The sequence below is a fragment of the Somniosus microcephalus genome, chromosome 13, assembly GCF_052327205.1.
Source record: "Somniosus microcephalus isolate GS21.2 chromosome 13, FLI_Smic_1.0, whole genome shotgun sequence".
In the NCBI taxonomy this organism is placed as follows: Eukaryota; Metazoa; Chordata; class Chondrichthyes; order Squaliformes; family Somniosidae; genus Somniosus; species Somniosus microcephalus.
In genome coordinates, this window is record NC_140999.1 from 17323335 (window position 1) to 17348458 (window position 25124).

At 46.7% G+C, this 25124-nt stretch overlaps 1 protein-coding gene across 3 annotated transcripts in view; it reads right to left on the minus strand.

The window, feature by feature from the left end:
* LOC147108096 (transducin-like enhancer protein 1) overlaps positions 1–25124 on the minus strand; it is a 184521-nt gene that overhangs the window by 87796 nt on the left and 71601 nt on the right. For 2 of the 3 annotated variants that reach the window (XM_086004578.1, XM_086004576.1), the window contains exons 5-6: positions 13448–13510; positions 12594–12698 (exon numbers count right to left, since the gene is read on the minus strand). In XM_086004578.1, coding sequence (XP_085860704.1) covers positions 12594–12698; positions 13448–13510 — 168 coding nt within the window. The remainder of the gene's footprint in view (positions 1–12593; positions 12699–13447; positions 13511–25124) is intronic. The other variant, XM_086004577.1, reaches the window with a different exon arrangement.

A 25124-nucleotide genomic window follows, 5' to 3' on the forward strand; every position in this document is an offset into this window, starting at 1 on the left:
AACTCTCCCTTTCATGGCCGGGCCTCATTGCCATTCTGTTGGTGAGGCTGCTCCTGCATTTGGAGAAGAGGGTCAAAAATCCAACAGCTATGCCACGGGGCCCGGCTGGTGCAGTTAAAAGTGGGAGGGGGAGGACCGTGGAAGGTCATGCGTCGGGTGCGGGTTGGTGGTGTGTGTAAAGTCTGTGGGTTGTGCAGTTAATAAATACACAGACTTCAGAAATAACAACAAACAGGTCTTTACTATTCGAAGGTCCGGGCGAATCTGCCCCCGAAATCCTGCTACAGCACTTATATACTGGTGTGGTCACTATCGGTATTACAGTATACAGAAGCCAAACAAATAGTGCCACACCTAAAGTAGTTCCCTTAAAGGTGAACGGTTACATTCAATAGTTCCCTTAAAGGTAGACGGGTACATACACTACAATCCTCCCTTTTTAGCTTATTACTTAGAGTCCCCGTTAAACATACATATCTTCAACTTCCTATAAAACAAATTACAGCTATAATCTCGGTGGCGTCAATGTCATATAAAACAATTTACAAATATAATCTCGGTGGAAACAGTTCACAGGTTCCGTCTCTGCGGAAACAGTTCATAGATTCAGTCTCTGATCTTGACTCGTTCCGAACAACATTTCTTTGGGGTAGCCGGTTCACCTGGCTAGCGTGACTCCTCCATAGCCTTTTTCTTGACGTAGCAGCTTGAACTTTCGTCCTGTTGAACCAGCAGTGCGGACTTTTACAACCAACTGGCTGTCTTGACATTTTCCAGTTTTTCAACTAATTTAGCTCCTTTCGTAGTGTTCCGCCTGAGATGGTAGAAGTGCTAATATTTTATAGACAGTTATTATCTTCTGCTTCTTCTTTTTCTTTTCTGCCTTTTTGAAACTCTCGGAGCTCCTTTCTCAGCTGCCAGCTGTAGCGCCACCAACTCTCTATGTTCCTTAGACCTTAAGTGCTTCCTCCGGATTTCAGCACTTTGGGAGTTTTCAATCACAAGCTGGGCAGACCACATCCTCGTAATATTCAGTGTCACTCAACAGGTCATGGCAATATTCGGGTTCGTCCTGCGTTAGGCCAGCGAGAGAGCCTTCTTCTTCCTCCTCACCCGTCTGGACGTTAGCTGACGGTGGTTCCTTCCCTAGACATCTTTCTTGAAAAGACTTCTTCATGCATTCATATTCATCCCGCTCTTCCTGGGTTGTCTGCCATTCCTTCACTACTGACCTCATTTGTGAGTTCAATACCTTCCCTTCCACCGGGGATTGTGGTATCAGGCTATTTAATCCTTCTACTGAAGCAGCTGTTTCAACATTCTTCTGTTCACATTGACGTGATTCAACGAACTCTTCATAGAGTAAACTGTAACACAAAATCTGTGTTGCCACCTCCGTTATTTCCGTAACTTTTGGGAGCTCCGAATTCCTTCCCTTTGCAGATTGAAGCTCGTGTTCCCATTGTGGAGTCTTGTCTCTCAGCATGTGAAGGAGTTGGCTGACCGTTAACTCTTCCGCGGGGACTCTGTGGATCAGAGTCTTCACCATTTCATCCACCTTTCCCTCCAATGCTTTCACCTTCCTTTCCTCTTGTACTTTGGTTTCAAGCGCTCGAAGAAGTTGCGCCTTGATGCTCCCAAGCTCATGTTCAGAGCCCATTCTTACAGTCTCTGTGTTTCTTACAGTTTCCTTCCCTTCCACTGAAAGGATTCCCAGTTGACTCTGCTCTTCAAGTCGTTGAACCTCGGTCATTGCCACCTCATATTTGTCTTGGGTTTCCTCCAATATTTTTATGAGTTCTTGGACATCTTGTCTTTCATGTTCTGCCATGTCTTTCACCGCTAAATTCTCATCTATGGATGGAACTTCTACCGATGAGTCTGTCTTGGCCTTGAGCTCATCAAGAATTTCCTGCAGCCTTTGGACTTCTTGCTCATGTTCAACCTTTAGTTGTTCATATGCTTCTACTGAAACTAGCTTTTCGGAGGTTGCCGAGTTAATCCCCTCCAGAATTGTAGCCTGGGCCTGTTCATACTGTTCTTTCAACTTCTCACACTCTGCTTGTAAGGAGTCGTAGAGAAGAACTGGAATAAAATCCCGGCTTCCTGAAGATTCCTCTTCATTTGCTTCTTTCGCAATTTCCTGTTGGAGTTCAGCCAAGGCTGCTATGCTATCTGCCTCTCGAAGTCTCACTGCCATCAAATCTTCTTTATTCTTGCAGTCTATCTCAGTCATTTTCCCTTTATTTTCATTTAACTGAGTGATAAGCTCCTCTTGCAACATGGCCACATTATTCACATCAGGTAAAGAAGCGTTTCTCTTTTCCATGTCCAAGATTTTTTTCTGCATCTCTTTAAGTGCACACTGCGATTCAGCTTCTCTTAACCTTGCCTGCACTAGCTCCGTCTCCAATTGCAGAACAAAATCCTCAGTGTAGCGTGGTTTGCCTTTATGCTGTATCTCTAGATCATGCAAATATTCTAACTCCTGAACATCATAAGGGAGGTGTGATCGGTAATTGGTCACGATGGCTCTATGGTCGCTCTCTGCTTGAGCCAGCAGGTTCTGTTGTCTTTCCAGACTCTCCCATTTGGTGTCCTAGAACTTTTTCATTGTTTTCATCTCCTGTACGAGACGGTAGCTTAATTGTTCGAATTGTTGTCGTACTTTGAAATAACGTTGAGTTCGAGCTCGGTGTTCCTCCGTAATGCATATGTCTGTGACTTGAACAGACTCAGAATTCTCTGTCTTTATGCACGCCATCGTTTTTCCAACCTTAGTCCGTGAGTTCATGTTAACCTTGTTTTTCATACGTGGGCTGGACTTATCGTCTTCCGGCTCAGAGTCTGAGCTGCTTGTCTGCACCGAGTCCTCACTCGTCATTGCTTGTTGGTAGTGCCATTCCATGTCTATTTTCTTGACCCACTCCCGTCCTAGAAGTGGTGGTCCTCCCTCATGTAGTACATACAAGTTCATTCTTGGGTGTTCTTTACCCCTATCTCTCACCTTAACTCTTATTTTTCCCATGGGGTATACTTTATGCCCCGTGTATGTCTGCAATACGAACTTGGTATCTCTTAAGGGTATGTGTGAGAATAGCCGGTGGTAATCCCCTCGATTTATGACTGATACAGCTGATCCAGTGTCCAACTCCATTTTCACTTGGACTCCAGCTATTTTTTTAGCATGACCCAGATAGTTTGTAGGTCAGCTTCCTTACTCACATGGTGGATACTCAGACTACCCAGCTCCTGGCCGTTTGGATCTGAGTCTGGATTCTGTTCGTCTGAACTCTTCTCAGCCCCCTTGTATACTTTGTTGTACTTTTCTTGTGATGGCTTCCTTTGGTTGTTGGTCTTCTTCCCTGACCGGCATACCTTAGCGATGTGACCCAGTTTGCCACATTTCCTACATTCTTGGTTCTTAAACCAGCATTGATTCTGGTCGTGTGTTGTCTTCCCACAACGATAGCATTTTGTTGTACTCGAGGTAATTTGGTCCACCCCGAGCGCCGCCGCCTTTAGTTGCATTTCCGCCGTTCCTTTCGCTGCGGCTTCGTGTGATGCGGCTATAAGGACAGCCCTGTCAAGTGTAAGGTTGTTCTCTTCTAGTAGGCGCTTTTGCGTCCCTTCCTTGGACAATCCGCCTACGAACTTGTCTCGCAGTGCCTCTGTCAGATTCCCTCCGAACTGGCAGTATTTCGCTAGCCTACGCAGTTCGACCAAGTATTCTGCGTTGTTTTCGTCTTTCCGTTGCGTTCTTGCATAGAATTTGAATCGTTCAGCCAACATCAACGGTGTGGGGTTCAAGTGGTCCTTCAGAACAACCACAATCTCTTCGAAAGACTGATCCGCCGGTTTAGCTGGTGCTAGTAAATCCTTCAAGAGCCCGTATGTCTTTGCGCCCATCGAGTTTAACAATGTTATCGCCTTGTCGTCTTCCTCTATTTTGTTGGCTTCACAATAGATCTCGATGCGTTCCACGTACGTGGCCCAGTCTTCTATTTCAGAATTAAAGTCGTTAATATTCCCTCGCTTAGGCATTTTTCTTCCCTTGGGAGCAGCACCAGTATTTCTTTAAGTATTCTTATTTATTTGTTTGTTTCTAAGATGGCGGTTTTCCCGCGAAAATGGCGGTTTCCCGCTCTTCCTTTCTCGCCCCGCCCACTTCAATGGCGGTTTCCTGCTTCTGGCGTCTTCTCCGCCTAATGGCGGCTTCCCGCGTTTCTTCCCGGTGGAAGGGGTACGCTTCCCCCACAGCGGACAGGTTCAGCCGCTGGCTGGCTTCCGCACAGCTCCCCTTACTCGGCTATGTCTTTTCCTCCCGCCCGCACGGCTCTACCGGCGCTGGGTACACCCCGTTAACGGAGGACAGTTCAGCCGCTGGACTGGCTCTCGCGCAGTCTCTCTCTCCGTCCCCGGCTCTGTCGCTCTCACCCGCACGTTCGGTGCTACCGGCCCTGGGTACCCCGTTGGTGGAGAACAGTTCAGCCGCTGGACTGGCTCTCGCGCAGTCTCTCACCCCGTTTTCGGCTGTGTCTCTCACCCACTCCCGCACGTTCGGTTTTGCCGGCTCGGAGTACCCCGTTGGTGGGGAACAGCTCAGCCGCTGGACTGGCTCCTCGCAGTCTCTCTCTCCGCACCCGGCTCTCACCCGCACGGTTCCCGTTCGCCTCCCCCAGCCCTCTCGCAGACCGGTGTTTCCCTCCCCGGCTGCGGCTGGGTTTCTCTTCCCGCGCCTACTCGCAGGCTCAGCGCTTCGTGGCTGCGGTCGCTGCCCGGATTTTTCCCGCCGATCGCGGTCCGGCTGTCACCCGACGCCGTTGGACCCGACTTTTGGCCGGCACAGCTCCCCCTCGACCGAGGTCGAGTGCTCTGCCCTTATCCTCCGGATACTTCTACACCTTCCCCTACTCAGTCTCTTCGGCCGCCTTGTTCCCTGCTGATCGGCTCACTCCGCACCGTGGTAGAAGGGTAGTCAGTGCCTGTTGCTAATGGAAGCTTTTGTTGCTAAAGTCTTCCACCTTTCTCCTGCTGCAGCCTCGTGTTTTCTTCCAGCAGCACGACGAGGGCGGTTGCCTCTCTTCGACACTCTTCTTGCTTTGGTAATCTTGCCGCAGGGTACGATCGGACTCGTCGCCACTGTAAAGTCTGTGGGTTGTGCAGTTAATAAATACACAGACTTCAGAAATAACAACAAACAGGTCTTTACTATTCGAAGGTCCGGGCGAATCTGCCCCCGAAATCCTGCCACAACACTTATATACTGGTGTGGTCACTATCGGTATTACAGTATACAGAAGCCAAACAAATAGTGCCACACCTAAAGTAGTTCCCTTAAAGGTGAACGGTTACATTCAATAGTTCCCTTAAAGGTAGACGGGTACATACACTACAGTGTGGACCTGGAACTTGCTGCCGACGGAAGTGGTGGAAGCGGAGACACTCGGGTGTTTTCAAGGGGAGACTACAAAAAATTCAAAAATGGGTTTAGAATGCATGTACGTAAACGCACAAAGTGTGGTGAATAAGGTTGGTGAGCTACAAGCACAATTAGCCATGTGGCAATATGATGTTGCGGCAATAACGGCAACGTGGCTTAAAAACGGCGAGGACTAGGCACTTAATATTCAAGGGTACATGGTGTTCAGAAAAGATAGGGAAGGAAAAAAAGGGAGGTGGGGTGGCAGTGCTGATTAGGAAAGATATTGTAGTGTTCAAGAGAGGATGTCCTTGAGGGGACAAGGACAGAATCCACTTGGTTAGAGTTGGAGCAAAAAGGGTATGATCACACTATTGGGGGTATTCTACAGGCCTCCAAATAGTGAGAGGGAGGTGGAGGAGCAAATCTGCAGGGAAATCGCAGAGATATGCAAGAGCTATAGAGTGAGGATATTGGGGGACTTTAATTACCCAAATATCGATTGGGATAATGCTAGGGTAAAGGGAAAGGAGGGAGGAATTTCTGAAACGTATTCAGGAGAATTTCCTTGACCAGTAGGTTCTTGGCTCAACTAGGAAGGAGGCATTGCTGGATCTGGTGCTGGGGAATGAGGTGGGCCAGGTCGACCAAGTGTCTGTGGGAGAACACTTGGGTATGACCGCTGGTTGGGCCACTCAGAGTCAGAGTCATAACAGCACAGAAAGAGGCCATTCGGCCCATCAAGTCCGTGCCGGCTCTCTGTCGAGCAATCCAGTCAGTCCCTTTCCCCCGCAGCCCTGCAAGTTTATTTCCCTCAATTGCCTACCCAGTCTTCCCTTGAAAACAGAGCGTCTCCGCTTCCACCACTTCCGTCGGCAGCAAGTTCCGGGTCCTCACCACCAACCCCACCCTGCTCGTGACCTTCCACGGTCCTCCCCCTCCTACTTTTAACTGCACCAGCTGGGCCCCGTGGCATAGCGGTTGGATTTTTGACCCTCTTCTCCAAATGCAGGAGCAGCCTCACCAGCAGAATGGCAATGAGGCCCGGCCATTAAAGGGAGAGTTCACACGGCAGTATGTCAGATGTATCCTGAACTGCAGGCAGCAAGAAATCCAAAGATCAATGCGCAAACAGCTCCCAACTTGGATTGCAGCTCACCACAAAAGGTTATTCTGGCATCTATGAAGTTAGTTGAGAGTAAAAAGGCTGTGCTCCCCTCACAGGTTGGGTGGTTTAAGATGTGAAGGCAAACAAAAATAGGGACAGCAAGCAAAACAAAAAATAAAGGACCTTAACCAATAGTGCAGGAAATGAAAGTTTTACTGAGTTTGATGCATAGCTTGAAAGAACACACATTTCACATTCCTCTTCAATCTCTGATCTATAGAATCATGCAGCACAGGAGGCCATTCGGCCCATCGTGCCGGCTCTTTGAAAGAGCTCTCTAATTAGTCCCACTCCCCTGCTCTTTCCCCACAGCCCTGTAATTTTAATTTGGGTTATGTTATGTTAAGTATTTTTTTAAACGGTTTAAATCAAGACTGTGTAGCCACCTGGGGGAAATCTGCATCATGGCTGCCTAGGATGGAGTGTCTGCTGAGCAGCTCTTGGGTCAGTTGGAGTTACACACCTCCCACTGTTTACAATTGATCTCTTCTAATGGGCGTCAGCGGAGTGCTTGAGCAGGGAGGGCAAGCCTACTTGAAACTAAACGTTTAAAAAAAAAGAAATTTCACGCAAGAGTAGTTTCTAATATATAAAAAGGAGCCAGTCCCCGCAACCTCCCTCACCATCCTAAGCAAATCACTGTCATTCTCTCTAATGGACGCCACTGGAGTGTCTTAGCAGGGACGATGGCTGAAAATCAAGTCTCATCACTGTTCAGTCGAGATTAATGAAGCAAATTGGCCAGTTAGGCTGCTGAGGTTTTAGATTGCAGAGGTAATTAAAAGACTAAGGGGGAGAAATTCAGTTGGCTGCGCCACCCGTTAGTGCCTTAAGAGGGTGCTAAGTGGGTCGCAAGCCACTGGCCACGCCTCCCGCTAAATTCAGCGGGACGCTAGTGGTGGCGCTAGCCGTTAACGCTGCGCCGCTACCGATGACGTCATCGGTGTGCGCAGCGCCCCGACCGATGACGTCATCGGTGTGCGCAGCGCCCCGGCCGCCATATTTGGAAGCGCCCCCTGATTTACCGCCGGACGCTATGTGCCACCGGTGCAGGGGGGGCCTACCTGCGGCGGTAGAGGCGCAAATTAAAGGAGGTGCGGGGCGGCCATTTTTGTTGCTGACCGCCTGCCAGCACCCCTCTGCGCTGCCGTCCCCGGCCTCCTGAACCACCCCCCCCCCGCGGAGTGCCGGCTGCGTTCCAAGAGCCCAGCACTTCTCCTCGGTGCCGGGCTCTTTTGCCGGCACTCGCGATCCTCGGGGGCCCAGATGGGCCCCAGATCACGCTGAACAAGGCCCCTCCCCTTGAAGTAGGGGAGGAAGGTCTGCAGTACCGCAGCGCGACATGCCGCAGCGTGTGGCGCTGCGGCACGTTGCGCCACGATCTTCAGTCGCAGCGCCCCAAGAGGGATGCGGGGCGCCTCCAGTAGCGCTGCGCTTCCCTTTGGGGCGCTCCAACTGAATTTCCGGCGGGCGGCCGCGAATGCTTTTAGCGCCCTGGCGAGGTAGGCGCCCCAAACAGGGCGATACTGAATTTCTAGGCCAAAGTATTACACTTCACTCACAGGAGGTCATAGTATTACAGGAAACACCCGAGGTTATAGAAGGATTACCACAATTTTGCAACCCCCCAATAAAAATAATCGATCAAAGGAAGTCCCTACTAACTTGTTTTTCATATTTTTATGCACAGTGTCATGGAAAGACAATACAAGTAAAAATGCAGAATTACTGCAATGAGACCAAGAGGGAGATTGGTAGGAAGCCTGGAAGCAGAAAACAGTAAATTGCCCTCAAGATGATAGCAAGTCAAAACACCTTCTCAACTTGTCCTCACACTGCTGGGACCATCAGTCCAGGTCCCACTTGCTTGCAACAAAAGTCCAGAACAAGGCAAGCCCATCAACCCCACTCCACCTCAAGTTCACACACAATTATTCACTCATGTACTTCTCTCCCTCACCACCCACTGATCCACTATTTTAAAGTGATATTTATTTCCTACCACTGCCCCCCCCCCACCCCATGTAAGCAGTGCTAAGTAGATCTTTAGTGGGTGCATCTCTCTGAAACTAATGAAGACCACATCGGCAACTTGGAAAGAAGTCATCTGTTCACAAGTCTTTGGTGTACTTTCTACTAGCGGAGGAGCAGAGCAGCGAGACCCCCAAGAGACCTCTCTAAAGAAGTTTCAATTTGCGAAACAGGGGAGTGGCATGTTAAAGTGAAAAGGAAGTATGCAAATAAAAAAAAAGCTTGAACCATCAGAAACAAGGCTCAACCACCAGACATCTGCCCTTCAGACACGTTGGAGACCAAAGCCCAAAACTAACGAGTTAGGAGATACAGAATGCTTTTTGTAGATACAGTATAACCGCAAATACCAACTGCCATGCAAATTAAAGTCAGAATGAAATGGTTAGAGAGGAATCCTTGAAATGGGGTTGCAAGTTACAACTCTTGCCTCTCCACCATCTCAGCAAAGCACCACCATGCTCCCATTCATGAATGTTACCACTATCCCGAGTATTACCATTGTTCTGAATATTTCACTCCTCCACTACAATTTAAAAATTCCACATTCAGGCAGTCGCAATACACTGCGTGTAATGATAAATTCCCACACCATTTCCATTTGCAAGACATTAGCAAATATTGCTGTGACTGTCGCAGAAAGGCTACATCTGTCAAACACGGGAGGGTTCTACACATTTTGTAATTTAAAACAGACCAAATTAGAAAGTGCAGCTTCTTTTTGGAAGGGTACAAAACATTTCTACCCCCCCCACACCCCACTTCTAACTGGGCCATGCATCAACTTTGGGAGGAGGGTAACTGGTCTGCTCCAAGGCCTCTTCCAAACACCATTGCGCAGAACACGAGACCATCAAAACTTTGTGTCTGCTCGTCAACAGCAGAGGCATCTCTCACCGTCTCCTGACAACAACCTAGCTGAGATCGAGAGAGAGAATTATATATCCCACTAAATGGCCTATTAAAAGCTGCACTTTCACACGATGCAGCATTTCAAAAGATTTTTTTTTTAAATAAACATTCCTTTCATACTTTCTACTTCCTTGTCCCCAGGAGGAAGAAATGCAGAGACACGCAAACAGAAACAACAGAGTGAATGCCAAGTACTGGGAGTTTAACGGCTGTTAAAGACCCAGAACCAGTTCAATTTAATTGGACGGCTCCCCGACAATGGCAATGGATTGCCACCCCAACTCCCCAGATTTATTGGAAGTAGATTTGAAAGCAGAAACCCAGATCTGCAAATCCCAAACGACATCAGCACTCGTTGATCCACTAGTCAGTTCCTTAAAGACCCAACATTCCTATAGTTGTACAATAGCCAAACACCACGGATGCTGGAAATCTGAACTAACAGCAGGAAATGCTGGAAACACTCAGCAGGCCAGGCAGCATCCGTGGAGAGAGAAACAGAGTTAACGCTTCAGGTCAAAACCCTTCGTCAGAACTGGAAAAAGTTGAGATGCAACAGGTTTTAAGCAGAGGCAGGGAAAGGGGGAGGGGAAGAAAGAATAAAAGGGACGGTCTGTGACGGGATGGAAGACAGGAGAGATTAAATGTTGCAAAATGGGGATGGCAGAATCAGCAATGGCTGCCGTCTGGAAAAACTAGGGGCAGAAGTTACGTGTTGGAAGAGGGGAAAAAGCACAAGTATATGAAAGTCTGAAGAGGGGTCCAAGTGTTTAAGGCACACCATTTATTTTCTGGAGGGGAGATGGTTTGAGAGTACACTCCTCCCCAAAATGTGGACATTGTACATTTTTCTAGCGCTTTAGAGAGTCTACAATGAATCAGTCAATCAATCCATTGCCCCAATGTCCTCGCCCCCACCTCAAATCCTCCTACGTAGAGTCATCATGAATAATAGAACAAAAATAGGACACTTAAAATATTAAAAGCAGCAATTAAAATTTCATAGCTCAATTACTGTAGGCACTGAAATAAAAACCCAAAAGTTAAACAAATTAGGAATGTAAAATGTGTGAGCCATTGTTCTTAAAATATTTCAATTACAATTTTTAATTAAATGTTGATACATTCGAATATATCAAGTTAATCTAACAGTTACAAAATGACAAGTAGAAGCAATTAAAAAAATATACAAGTATTTTCTTCCCAATATTTTGTTAAATTGTTTCAACAGTTATTTGCTAAAGTATTGCTGACACAAAGGAGTGGACGGGATGAGTATGGGGGGCAGGGGAGGGGGTTTGGGCTTTTCCTTCCTCTCCCCACTACTCCATGTGGTCACTGCTCGTGGAGGAACTGCACCAGACATCTCGCTCCAGCTAGAAGCTACTCCAGGAGCAGGTGATGGTCTAGGGCTTCTGCAGTCCCTCAGAGCGGAGCTGGCCAAGTCCCAGCCAGTGCTTGCCGAGCGCTGACTGATCACAAGGCACTGGCTACATGACCTTTGCCCCATGACCTCATCTCTAAGCCACTGTTCCTGCATCACGAACACATGGGGATCTGAGGGAGGGCTACACCAACCCTCAACTTCTGCCTTTGGAGCAGCCTACAATGCCCTACACTCCTAGCCAACGTTAAGCTCACATACTCAAATACAAAACTTGTGTTGCCAAAAGTTACAAACTACATACATATGCTCTTTTATTTACAACTTGCAACTATTCCCTGGACACCAAAGAGCTGACAAGCGTAACCATACATCAATGCAACTTTTAAGCTGTACCCCAAGCCTCACTTACAAACATATCAGAGGAAGCCCATTCCTTAACTTCACTTCCAACTGTCCCACCAAACCCAGGACCCATCTCAGGGAACAGCACATGCACACAATGCAAGACCTGCCTCAAGGAACAGCACACAAGCACAGGGTGGGTGACAGGATCGCTCTACAAAGTGGAGAGCCCAGACGTTTCAGTGGAGGCTCTACAGAGAGATTGAAGTGTAAGTGGAGAGTAAATGTGTTCAAGAGACAAGTGCATGTGTTTCTGGGGAGAGAAGACATTGAGAGCCAACAGAAACATGCATTTATATAGTGCCTTTAACATTAGGAAAAAAAAGTGTCCCAAGGCACTTCACAGACAATAATGGACACCAGGCCAAAGAAGGAGATATTAGGCGGGGTGATCATAAGCTTTGTCAAATAGGTGGGTCTAAATCAGGGTCTCAGAAGTAGAGGAGAAGCTGGGTACGTGGGGTTAATCTATGAAAGAGGAACAAACTTATTGTTCATGAATTGCGTACATCAAGATGACCGACAATGGTGGGAATGGATAACTTTCCATTCCAGTTATCAGGCACCCTTGAGTATAGAGGAATTGGGTGATAGGCGCTTTATATATTTAGTGGTTTAGAGGTTTGCTGTTGCCACCAGCTCCAGATCTGCAGAGTCACCAGCAACCTATAGCAATTGAGAGCACTGCCTGGCCAGACTTGGCAAGGCCAGCTGCTGGGGAGATCTAGTAAAACAAAAAACCAAGTCTTCCCAGCAAGTTTACTTTGAGGTTACTGCCAGCTGCATGTAAACACATCAGGAGCCAGAAGCACTGCATGGCTACTAAACTCAACATAAAACATCTATGGTCTCCCTCTCCTGTGCCCCCAAAAACATATCTCCGGTATGAAGGAGAATGGTCTTTCCTTTTAAATCAGGAAAAAAAACTGCAGCTTGGAATAAATATACAAAACACGCATCACCATCATCATCTTTCTGGGGGGGGGGTGGGTGGGGGTCGCGCTACCATCTCAGGGGAGTCTCACCATTTCTGAAGGGGAGGGGGCAGTCTCACCATCTCTTTGGGGGGGGGGGAGAAAGAGAAAGAGGAGGAGTCACTGTCATGTCACCATCATATTCTTTCTATGGGAGTTGGGGGGGGGGGGGGGGGGGGAAAAGGGTCTCACCATCATCATCTTTCTAGGGGGACAACGTAAAAAGGTGCCAGTTACGCAAAGCCTACAGCGCCCAATAAAAAATCCATTGGAATAAAAGTCACCAGGTATACATACTGGGGGTGGTAGAATGGGAAGTCCTCGGACCCCAATGGCAGCATTTAACTCGCCCATGGTCACCTGCTTTGCACGTTCTATGGTCTGGATTACCTGTTGTTGATGCTGGAAAGGTACCAAAAAAGGAAGACTGATAAAGTTGGATGGAATAAACCGATTCAATATATGCATTCAAAGTCTAGTAATAGGGTTAAGTCACCTTCAAGGGAGCAATAGTCTAGTCTAGAGTGGACATTACCATAATGCAATAGTTTTAAAACTACTTTTGAAATATTGACACCCTGCTGGGGTCGCTATGTCCTACTATCCGAAAGATGGTGCCAGCTACCCTACATTACAACTTCAAAAATACTTCATTGGCTGTAAAGCGCTTTGCAACATCCCAAGGTCGTGAAAGGCACTATATAAATGCAAGTCTTTCTTTTTAACCCCCACCACCCCTCAAAACAATGTGAACACTACTCTATTTCTGTTGTTGTATATACTAATGTGATAGTACACCGCCGCCAATAAATACAGAATAATCCAAAAATCTTGGCCACAAACGTAGAAAAAGGGTGATGACCTCAGGGACTCCCTTTTATCTCTTGGCAACTTGGTCCAGGAACCCTATTTGAAACCTTATGCCGTACACACATACACACACCTTTCATTTCACTGGCCCATAACATATGGCCATTGCTTGTGTGTTAAATATAAAATGTAACTATTCCATAAACTAATAAACAAAATGAGAACAAACTTGAGACTTAACAACCGATGTCTGGAAAAGAGCATTTTAACGGATTTATTTATTTATTTATTTTTAAAGAGAATTAATAAATTTCACGACTGTTAAAAGAAGTCATACTTACTTCCTGCGATAAGTAAGGAAGGAGCTGGGCACAGATCACATTCAGTCGCTTCGCTATTTCAGTCTAGGAAGAAAAGGATTGGGTTTCAAACAAAAATATTCTAATACAGAGCTGCAAACATGAATTTATGCACATTAGTGGAATAAATGGATCTGGGATTTGTTTTTGCTCCAGAATTAGCAAGCATTACTCTACATTAGCGTCTTGCATGTTATTGTACACTTGGAATAACGAGAGATACCTTGAAGCCTCCGCTAACTAGCTCAGCTTCCAGCATGCTGGAATAGGGAACCTACGGCTAATTAACATACTTTTGGACGAGACTGTAAACCGAGGCCCCATCTACCCTCAGGTAGGCATAAAAGCTCCCATGGCACTATTCGCAGAAGAGTTCTCCTTGGTGTCCTGGCCAATATAGATCCCTAAATCAACATCACAAACAGATTATCTGGTCATTAGCACATTGCTGTTTGTGGGGGCTTGCCGTGCACAAAATTGGCTGCTGCATTTCCGACATTACAACACTTCAAAAAGTACTTCACAGAAAACGCTGGGAAAACTCAGCAGGCCAGGCAACATCCGTGGAGAGAAAAACAGAGTCAACGTTTCAGGTCGCCGGTACACTGATGACTATCGGTGCCATTTCCTGCTCTCGCCCTGAACTAGACAATTTCATTCACTTTGCCTCCAATTTCCACCCTTCCCTCACCTTCACATGGTCCATCTCCGACTCTTCCCTTCCTCGACTTCTCCGTCTCCATCTCTGGGGATAGGTTATCGACCAACATTCACTACAAGCCCACTGACTCCCACAGCTACCTGGACTACACTTCCTCCCACCCCGCCTCCTGGAAGGACTCTATTCCATTCTCCCAGTTTCTCAGTCTCCGCCGCATCTGCTCCTGTGGTGTATGTGCCTTTAAGAGCCCCCTGTGTACTGTAATGCAGGTAATGGCCACTCGGGCTATATAAGCCTGTATAGTGTCTTGTATCTGTTAGTTCACCTCCAGACTTTGTTTAATAAACACCTGTGAAACCAACTCCTGCATTCCGTGTCTCCATTAACACATGGATACAACAGTGGCGACGAATTGGAAACGGACTTACCTGCAATTCGGCAGCACTTCAAGGAGATCGATTCCTCAGACAAAAGTCGAAGAAAAAAACACTGTGGTTTCACCAGCTAGCCGAGCTGGTGGCAGGTACTGCAATAATCCTTCCTGGGCGGCGGGCTGGGGCTCCATCGGCTGGCTCTGCAGCGGGGCCGAGCAGCGAAGGCGGGGGCAAACAGAGACAGAGGGTGGAGCACTCGGGAGACGGCCGGCGCTGCAAAGCAGGTCGGCGTTCAGACCAAGCAGAGGGAGGGAAAAGTCCCAGAGAGTCCGGCGGGAACGAGTCTCCACCTATTAAAAATACCTATGTAAATAAAAACCGCGGAGAACAGCGTTGTCAGCAGTGGCGGGAAAGCGCGGGAGGCGCCAATTTTTTTCTGCGGGGAAGAAAGGAAAGCGCGGGAGGCGCCATTTTTTTTCAGGATGCCTAAGACTGGCAATGTTACTGCTTTCGATAGCGATAGAGGATTGGACCACATATGTGGAAAGAGTGGAGGTATATTGCACAGCAAATGAAATAGAGGATGATAAAAAGGCATCAGTACTTCTAAATCTGGGCGCAAGGACATACGGGCTGTTACGAAACTTAATCACTCCAGCCAAGCCGAAGGACAAGAATGTTAAGGAGATTGTTGATACCCTACAGGAGCACTTAAACCTAACACCACTGCTGATAGCGGAACGATTCAAATTCTTCAGGAGGAATCAGCACAAGAATGAAAGTAACGCTGATTACCTCACCGAATTAAGGAAGCTGTCAAAGCACTGCCAATTCGGGGCAGGACTGGCAGATTCTCTTCGAGACAAATTCGTCTGCGGTCTCCTAAATGAAGGAACACAGGAAAGGCTATTTTCTGAGAAAGATTTCACACTGGACAAGGCTTTCAGTGTGGCTGTATCATACAAAGCAGCCGCAAGAGGAGCTGCAGAGATACAGCAAAAGCCACAGGACTTCGGCACCCATGAAATGACATGGGGTTGAGAGATGTTATCGCTGCGGCAGATCCACCCATGACCAGAAGGACTGCTGGTTCAAGGACAAAGCATGCAGGCAATGCAGAAAGATTGGACACATTGCACGTGTATGCCGATCTGGAAACAAAAAATCCACGGACAGGAAAAAAAAATCAATAAGGGAAAGTACAGAAAGGTACAAATGATGAGCGATAGCGACTCCGGAAACAAGAGACTAAGCTGTCTCAAATTACAGAATGTAATTGCCAAAGAAGATTACCAGACCATTTGGGTTACCCTCACGATAGCAGGGTCCCCAGTTAAAATGGAGCTAGATACAGGATCAGCTCTGACCGTCATAAGTCGACGGGATTACGAGCGGCTATTTCCGCATATACCTTTGAAAGACACATCCATTATCTTGAAAACATACGGGGCAGAAAGTATACCCCAAAGGGAAAATAAGGGTGCCTGTTGTATACAACGGCAAGGAAATACAGAAGTTGTATTTATACGTTCTGCAAGATGGTGGTCCACCGCTGTTGGGACGTGAATGGATCAGGAAGATAAGTTTAGACTGGCACTCCATTCGGGCACTGACGGTGACCAGTAAGAAAAAAAATAATGACGACGTCATACCTGAACGATTAAAAGACATCTTGGCCAACGCCAAGGAAGTGTTTCAACAGGAACTAGGAACCTTGAAAGGCGTCACCGCCTCAATAAAAGTGGAAGATGCGGCAATTCCCAAGTTTTTTAAGGCAAGGCCGGTGCCACACGCAATTCGTCCAGCAGTCGAGGCAGAGCTGGAGAATTTGGAAAAGGCAGGCGTATTATCCAAGATAGATTGGAGCGAGTGGGCAACACCCATCGTCCCGGTTATGAAGAAAACGTTAAATAATGATAAATCTGAAGAACAGAGAAAAATTCGCATCTGTGGGGACTTCAAGGTGACTGTAAACCCGGTCCTTCACACAGTACAGTATCCTCTCCGAGGATAGAAGATATTTTCGTCTCACTATCCGGAGGGAAACGTTTCACCAAAATTGACTTGGCACAGGCATATCTACAGATGGAGGTTGAAGAGGCCTCTAAAAAGTATCTCACGATAAATACACACAAAGGCCTGTACCAGTACAATCGACTGGTTTTCGGAGTAGCATCAGCTCCAGCTATCTGGCATAGAGCTATGGAGCAAGTCCTCCAAGGGATTCCGGGGACTCAATGCAACCTAGACGACATCCTTGTAACAGGAGAAAACGACAACGAGCACCTTGCCAATTTGGAGCAGGTGCTCACTAGGCTGAGAGAACGGGGCCTACGAGCAAATCGCCCCAAGTGCGAATTTTTCCAGAAACAAATATCATATTGTGGCCACATAATTAACGAGGAAGGGTTGCATAAGTCACCTGAAAAAATTGAAGCGGTCATAAAAGCCCCAGCACCTGAAAATGTCTCACAATTAAGGTCGTTCCTGGGATTGATAAATTACTATCATAAATTTTTACCGAACTTGTCAACTGTTCTGCACCCTCTTAACGCACTGCTACAAACGGGAGTAATTTGGAAATGGAGCGAAGACTGTAAACGTGCCTTTCATAATCAAATCAACTTTTATTGTCATTGTTAGTGCACAAGTGCAGTCCAACGAAATGTGGGCTTGCGGCTCCCGAGAGTGTACAATTTGGATTAGGACACAAACGTTTCAACATACATTTGTACATATATATTAGCATAAATATGACCATAATAAAGTGCATCGGCAGATGTGCAGGCTTTAGTGTTTATTTGTGGAGTTCAGTAGGATGACAGCCCTGGGAAAGCTGTTCCTAAATCTGGTCGTATGGGTGCGAATGCATCTGTAGCGTCTTCCAGATGGTAGGACGGCGAACAGACTGTGGCTGGGGTGGGTAGGGTCTTTGATGATGGACCGTGCCCTCCGTAGGCAGCGTTTCTGATATATATGTTCTATGGTCGGTAGCCGGGTGCCGGTAATGCGTTGGGCAGTTTTGACTACCCGCTGCAGGGCTTTCTGGTCATGGGAGCTACAGCTGCCGTACCATACCGTGATACAGTTTGTCAGGATGCTCTCTATAGTGCAGCGGTAGAAGTTAGAGAGGATCGGGGGTGACAGATTACATCCCTTCGGTCTCCTCAAGAAATATAGGTTTGATCACGTCCAAGGAAGTTTTGGCTCATTACAACCCATCACTGCCAATCAGACTGGCGTGCGATGCATCCCCTTACGGCGTAGGAGCGGTATTATCGCATAGATTCCCTGATGGCTCGGAGCGGCCGGTAGCGGAGTTCAATGAGCGTGACGCAAAAGCTGAGCGTAACTATGCCCAGATCGACAGAGAAGCACTCAGACTGGTATGGGGAGTGAAGAAATTCAACCATTGCCTACACGGACAAAAATTTACCTTGTTGACTGACCATCAACCCCTCGTCTCCATATTCAACCCTAAAAAGGGTGTTCCCATTATGACAGCACAAAGGCTACAGAGGTGGTCCCTTTTCCTAGGGGCACACCAATATGACAGAGTACAAAGGATCAAAACAGCATGGGAATGCTGACGGTTTATCACGCCTACCGTTGCCAACGGTAGAAGAGGCACCTACAGTGGACCCAGTGGAGATGTTCCACTCAACCATAGTGGAATGTCTACCAGTAACAAATTCTGCCATTGAAAAGGAAACGAGAAATGACCCGACTCTCTCACGAGTCTACGATGTAACGGTGAAGGGATGGCCAGCACATGGCGAACCACTGTTGCCAGCATTCTCGCAAAGAGGAGAACAGCTGTCAGTGTGCCGAGGAACCTTGATGTGTGGATCCAGAGTGGTGATTCCACCCAAACTCCAGGATAAAGTGCTAAAGGAGCTTCACGAGGGGCATCTGGGTGGAGTGAAAATGAAGAACCTAGCCAGAGCGTTTGTGTGGTGGCCAGGTATCGATGGAGACATCGAAGAAATGACCAAGAGCTGCCTAGGATGCCAGGAGGTCCAAAACGCCCCACCACAAGCCCCTCATCTCCATGGCAAAGGGTGCACATTGATTTTGCTGGTCCCTTCATGGACTCGATGTTTTTAATTGCGGTGGATGCACAAAGTGGCCGGAGGTAATAAAGATGTCCTCCACCACCACGGAAAAAACCATCACAGTATTAAGGACCATATTTGCCAGGAATGGGCTGCCTGAACAGATCTGTTCTGATAATGGACCGCAATTTGTGTCCGAAGAATTCAGGAAGTTCTTAAAAAACAATGGGGTTAAGCACTACACGTCCGCCCCATACCATCCCGCCACCAATGGATTGGCTGAAGGGTAATGAAGGTCTGGACAAACCTATGGCCTTTATGGCCGCCTTGAAGACATAAATCTACAGCATAAGGTAGATAACTTGTTTGCATACAGGAATGCAACACATGTGGTTACAAACCAAACTCCCGCCATGATGTTCTTCAATAGAAGCCTAAGATGCCGGCTGGATTTGATCAAGCCAAACATCAGAAGGGACGTGGAGAACCGGCAATTTCAAGGCATGAATGAAAGGCCAACTAGAACCTTCCAGATAGGTCAACAAGTTTTGGCCCGGGACTACCGTACCGAGAAATGGCAGCCTGGAACTATTTGCACACGACTAGGACCGCTGATGTATACCGTGGACATTGGTGAAAGCATAATAAGGCGCCATGCTGACCAGATCAGAGTCATCCGAAAAGGGACAACCTACACTACAACTCTATACACCTAATGATGAAGCAGAGATACCCATAGTATCTACCTCCGATCCGGTGATACTGGAACCAGATGAACCCGACACTGGCATTCAAGCCAAATCGACCTTGCCAAAAGAACCTACTACACCACCGAGGCGTTATCCGGACCGAGTCAGGAAGCCTCCAGAGAGACTGACTTATAATTGATTAACTGCAGCAAATGTGTAGATTATTGTTCTTGTAACATGTTAATTAATGATTACTTAAAATGTTATGTACTGGTTGTCTAAAAGGGGAGGAATTGTGGTGTATGTGCCTTTAAGAGCCCCCTGTGTACTGTAATGCCGGTAATGGCCACTCAGGCTATATAAGCCTGTATAGTGTCTTGTATCTGTTAGTTCACCTCCAGACTTTGTTCAGTAAACACCTGTGAAACCAACTCCTGCATTCAGTGTCTCCATTAACACATGGATACAACAGCTCCGACAATGCCACCCTCCACACCAGTGCTTCCGACAGGTCTTCCTTTTTCCTCAACTGAGGATTCCCCTTTACCGTGGTTGACTCTGCCCTCGACCGGGTCCGTTCTATCTCCCGCACTTCTGCCCTCACCCCTACCTCCCGGAACCACGATAGGGTTCCCCTTTCCTCACCTTTCACCCCACCAGCCTCCACATTCAACGGATCATCCTCTGCCATTTCCAACACCTCCAACATGATCCCACCAAACACATCTTCCCCCTCCCCTTTTAGCATTCCGTAGGGACCGCACCCTCCGAGACACCCTAGTCCACTCCTATCACCCCCAGCAACCCTTCCCTTTCGCCCGGCACCTTCCCGTGCAAGCGCAGGAGATGCAACACCTGCCCTTATACCTCCCCCCTTCCCACTGTCCAGGGCCCCAAACACCCCTTCCAGGTGAAACAGCGATTTACTTGTACTTTCTGCAATCTAGTATACTGTATTCGCTACTCACTATGTGGTCTCCTCTACACTGGGGAGACCAAACGCAGATTGGGTGACCGCTTTGCGGAACACCTCCGTTCAGTCCGTAAGGGCGACCCCGAGCTTCCGGTCGCGTGCCATTTCAATTCATCGCCCCATTCCCACTCAGGCCTCACCGTCCGCGGTCTCTTGCATTGTTCCGCGCAAGCTCAGCGTAAGCTCGAGGAACAGCACCTCATCTACCGATTAGGCATTTTACAGCCTTCCGGACTCAATATCGAGTTCAACAATTTCAGATCATAACCTCGGCCCATCATATTTTTATATATTTTTTATCCACATTTGGTTTGTGCCTTTTCCTTTTTTTTCCTCTCACATGGCAGCTGTCTTTCATTCTGCCAGCGCATTTCACACTTCATCTAGAGCCATCCTTTGTTTCTTTACCTGCCCTATTACCATCTCGTCTTTAATATCTCTTCACCTCTCAGTGCTTCCCTTTTGTTCTTTCATCACCTCCCCCAAACTTGCTTTTTCATCCATTTCATTGCCTGCTTTGTTCTCAGTTCCGACGAAGGGGCTTCAACCCGAAACGTTGACTCTTTCTCTCTCCACAAATGTTGCCTGGCCTGCTGAGTTTTTCCAGCGTTTTCTGTTATTTCAGATTTCCAGCATCCGCAGTATTTTGCTATCGCTTCAAAAGTACTTCATTGGCTGTAAAGCGCTTTGGGGCGTCGAGGTCATGAAAGGTGCTATAGGAACGCAAGTCTTTTTTTACTTGGCAACTCCTTTTGCGGTTTCATGGCTAAGTGTACTTTGATGCTTTATTTAACTAAACGAGTTACAGTATATTGAAACAACAACAGAAAATGCTGGAAACACTCTGGTCAGGCAGCATCGGTGGAGAGAGAAAAACCAGAGTTAACGTTTCAGGTCGGTGATCCTTCGTCAGAACAGTATATTGAATTGTGTGTCCATGCTCCTCTCAAGCACACTTCTTGGAGCCCAAAAATCGGCCAATGGCTGAGGACGTGCCTATAAATGCAGCTGGTTTTTAACTTCATGTATTGTGACTGAATTAGAGGAGCTTCTACCAAGCCAAAATAAGAGACAAAATGTTTCATTTCTGTCAGATTTTTAAAAAAGGTAAAGAAATGTATTTAGGATTAACACATTTTTAAAAACCAGACAAACCCTGGCAACATTGGAAGCTCTAGCTTTTAATTAGGATTCAGCGCTGAAGGGTAAATGCAAAGTACGGGAGACAGGCCTGGGAGACAGTGTACATACTCCAGAATATTTTTGCCGCAGAACCAGTCAGGCTGACAAACTCATCAAGCACAGACAAAGCAGAGAAGATAAAAAGGAAGCAATTTAATGTGACTTGCACTGGAAGGGAAGGCAAGAAAGAAAGAAAAAAAATCCTACTGAGCAGGTGTAGCCAAAATAAACTCTTAAAATAAAAAGTTTTCCCCCCCACCCAGTCTGCTCCCCTCACAAATAAAAGGAAAAATCAGGAAATTGAGATAAGAAGTTTCAGGCTAAAATATCAGTAAAACAGAAAAAAAAAAATGGTCAGGTACTAGAGAAAGCAATAACTGAAGAGAATCTAATACACACACACAGTAAACACACTTCCAATACGTGCTGTATTAGATTTCTAGTAATGGTGGTAACAGCATCTCATAAACCGGACTGTCAGCAGGTCTGTACAAAGATGGCCCTCCTTTGTGCCAGTACCTAACCAGACTCAAGGGCCATCAGCAATCACACACTGTGCAATCTAGAGAGAGAGAGAGGCGAGTGGTAATTAGCAGCTATAGATAAGGAGTGCCGACATACCCTGCATGACAAAGAAGGGTGAATTAAGCGGTCACGGAGCACTTTAAGATATGGTTACCTCCATTAGATTCTTGCTACCTATTGAATTTCAGAGGGCTAGCAGAATATAGATTAACTCCTTAACAGTTAGTGACAGCATCTTAGATTTTTTTTTTTAAAATAGCCTAGTGAATGATGCTGGAAACCAAAACTGAACAAATACAGAGAACGACTGCAATGTAGCAATCCACGGTAATGTGTGGGCGACATTGTATCCACCCCCTTCCTTCAGCATTATCCTAGGTTATAGTCCCACGGTCAGTTTCCAGTGCCTCAGCCAAGTGGCCCATTCTTCATTCACAAGCTTAGATAGCGAGTGCCAGTGGGCTGCTTACCCATGGGGGCCATCACAGCGAAGCCCAATCCCTCCTCGCCCATGTACCTTCCAGCAGGAATCACTGGGAACACATGGCTTATTCCTCCCTCTTCCAGGGATGCTGAAGCTAATAGTAGGTAGCACGTCGTCATGTGCTCAGTTTCTAAACATAAAACATTTGTTGGTCTTGGACAATTTTAACCTAACTGTTGGTAACTACAGGAGCAGCAAGTTATTATTTTATAAAAAAGGTAAATTTTTGTGCCAACCTCGGCCATCAATCCATGCCCTTGACTTACAAGGACAGTGGCACAGGGATTAACAAATGTGCCGTCAGTGCTAGAAACACAATATCCTGCTATAATTACTGGACAGTCGTTTTGCCCAATAACATTTAAACCACTTGATCTTCACCGACAGAACAGACTGTTTGTTATTTTAGCATCACATCTGCAAGCTTTACTCAGGAGCTGGAATCTTTGCCCACTCAAGTTTGCAAAACAGCCTCAATTAACACACCAAAAGGAAAAGGAAAAAAAGGAGAAAACGTAAACTCTCGCGTCAGCAGCTTTCTAAATTCGGTCCATCATGTGGCAAAGCAAGTCTATAAAATAAACAAACCATTCAGGATCAAGAAGGTTACACGAGCTCGCGCTGCCTCCATGACAAGTTTGGCTCAGCTGGTTGAGGCAAGCGTGCAATCAGAAGGTTGTGCTTACAAGCCCCACTTCAAGGCCTTGCCACACAATTGGAGTGCACTACTGAGGGAGTGCTGCATTGCCAGAGGTGCTGTCCTTCTGATGAGCTGTTAAGCTAAGCGCTAGATGCCCTCCTGTTGGTAGTCACAAATGCCCAGCATTCTAAGAAAAAAAAGACTTGCATTTATATAGCACCTTTCACGACCACCAGATGTCTCAAAGTACTTCATTGGCTGTAAAGTGCTTTGAGTGTAGTCACTGTTGTAATGTGCGAAACACGGCAGCCAATATGCGCACAGCAAGCTCCCACAAACAGCAAGGTGATAATGACCAGATAATCTGTTTTTTGTTATGTTGATTGAGGGATAAATATTGGCCAGGCCACCAGGGATAACTCCCCTGCTCTTCTTCCAAACACTGCCATGGGATCTTTTACATCCACCCGAGAGCGAGCAGATGGGGCCTCGGTTTAACGTCTATCCGAAAGACGGCACCTCCAACAGTGCAGCACTCCCTCGGTGTGTCAGCCTAGATTTATGCGCTCCAATCCCATGGAGTACAGACTTGAACCCACAACCTTCTGACTCGGAGGCAAGTGTGCTGACAAGAGGAGCAAGTTCTCAGTGTCCCTGGCCAACATGCTCCCTTTAACCAACACCACTAAAGAGCAGATTTACCTCATCAACGTTTGTTGGAAAATCACCATGTACAAAATGGCTGCTAGGTGTTACCCATGTAAAACAAACATGCCATTAATTGCCTGGTTCTGAAACACATGATAAATGCAGGTCTTCAATTCCCAGCAAGATCATAATGCCACTATTTGCAAAGCCAAATAAGTCAGGTGTTAATTAGCTCAAAAATTAAAACAAATCATTTCCAACCTTAATCACCAACTGGGATTTAAAACAGGAGAGGTGAATGCTACTTCACAATGACACAGGAGCACAGTGTACTTAAAGCAATTCACACCAAAATAAAATTGATGGTGTTAAAAATTACATTTTGTTTTTAAATTGCTTCATACCACAACAAACTCCTCAAAGTGGTAGGCGGGTCAATATGACACTTCTCACATGAGTGAGCAGAGCAGAATGGCTCACAAGTACCAACAGAGCTCGAGAGCTATTGGGTTGCACTCAGTCAGGGGGCAAATGCAGACAAGTATCCTCTCCATGTATACTTCACAGAAATCAATATTAAACCAGCAGTGAAACCCCCAGTGGAGTCGGCTCCTAGAGACACTCCGTTGCAATGAGATGGAGATGCGAATATTCCCAGGCCTCTTGCTTTGAAGAGGAGAACCCAACACACATGCACCCGCAAAACCCAAGTCACATGAAATCGTTGCTTGGAATGTACAATAGCTAGAGGATGCTTCATTTGACGATTTCCCAGAATGAATACTGTAAGTAGTGACTTAAAAAGTGGGAATGTAACTGCAGCTCCACTCAGTGAAGCAAGCTCCTATTTACTACCTCCATATAGCTCATCGCATGTCCACAGCCATATCTATCACCACTCAGGCGGCACACCTTTTCATGTCACACTCACCAGACTGGCTCAAGTTTTACATTCGGAAAATATACCAAAAATCACAACCGAACAAGTAAAGGAATACACCAATCAGCAAGTCGCAAGCAGGAATGAAAGTACCATTCACCAGGTTCAAAATAAAAGGACAAATCAAAAATGGACAATCAGCAACAGCTACCAATTAAAGAACAAACCACTTTAGAAACGAGTTTCCAAATTCTCAGTGGAAATGTACGCCCCTTCCCCATTTTCACACCTGGGCACTCAGCCCTTGCAATAATGCATCTTCTAAGCCATCATGAACAACCCCTCAAAATATCCAGCAGTCTATTAGAAGTGTTGAGTCACATGTACAGAGGGGGAAAAAACCCACAAAAATCAAACAAATGCAGGCATTTCAGCCTGAAACTTACAAGAATTTTACAGACTTCTGACTGACCCAAGGAATTTACAATCACCTACCTGGATTCCCAGAGAGAGGACTTGAGCGATGGCCTTAAACTGGTCAGGTAAGC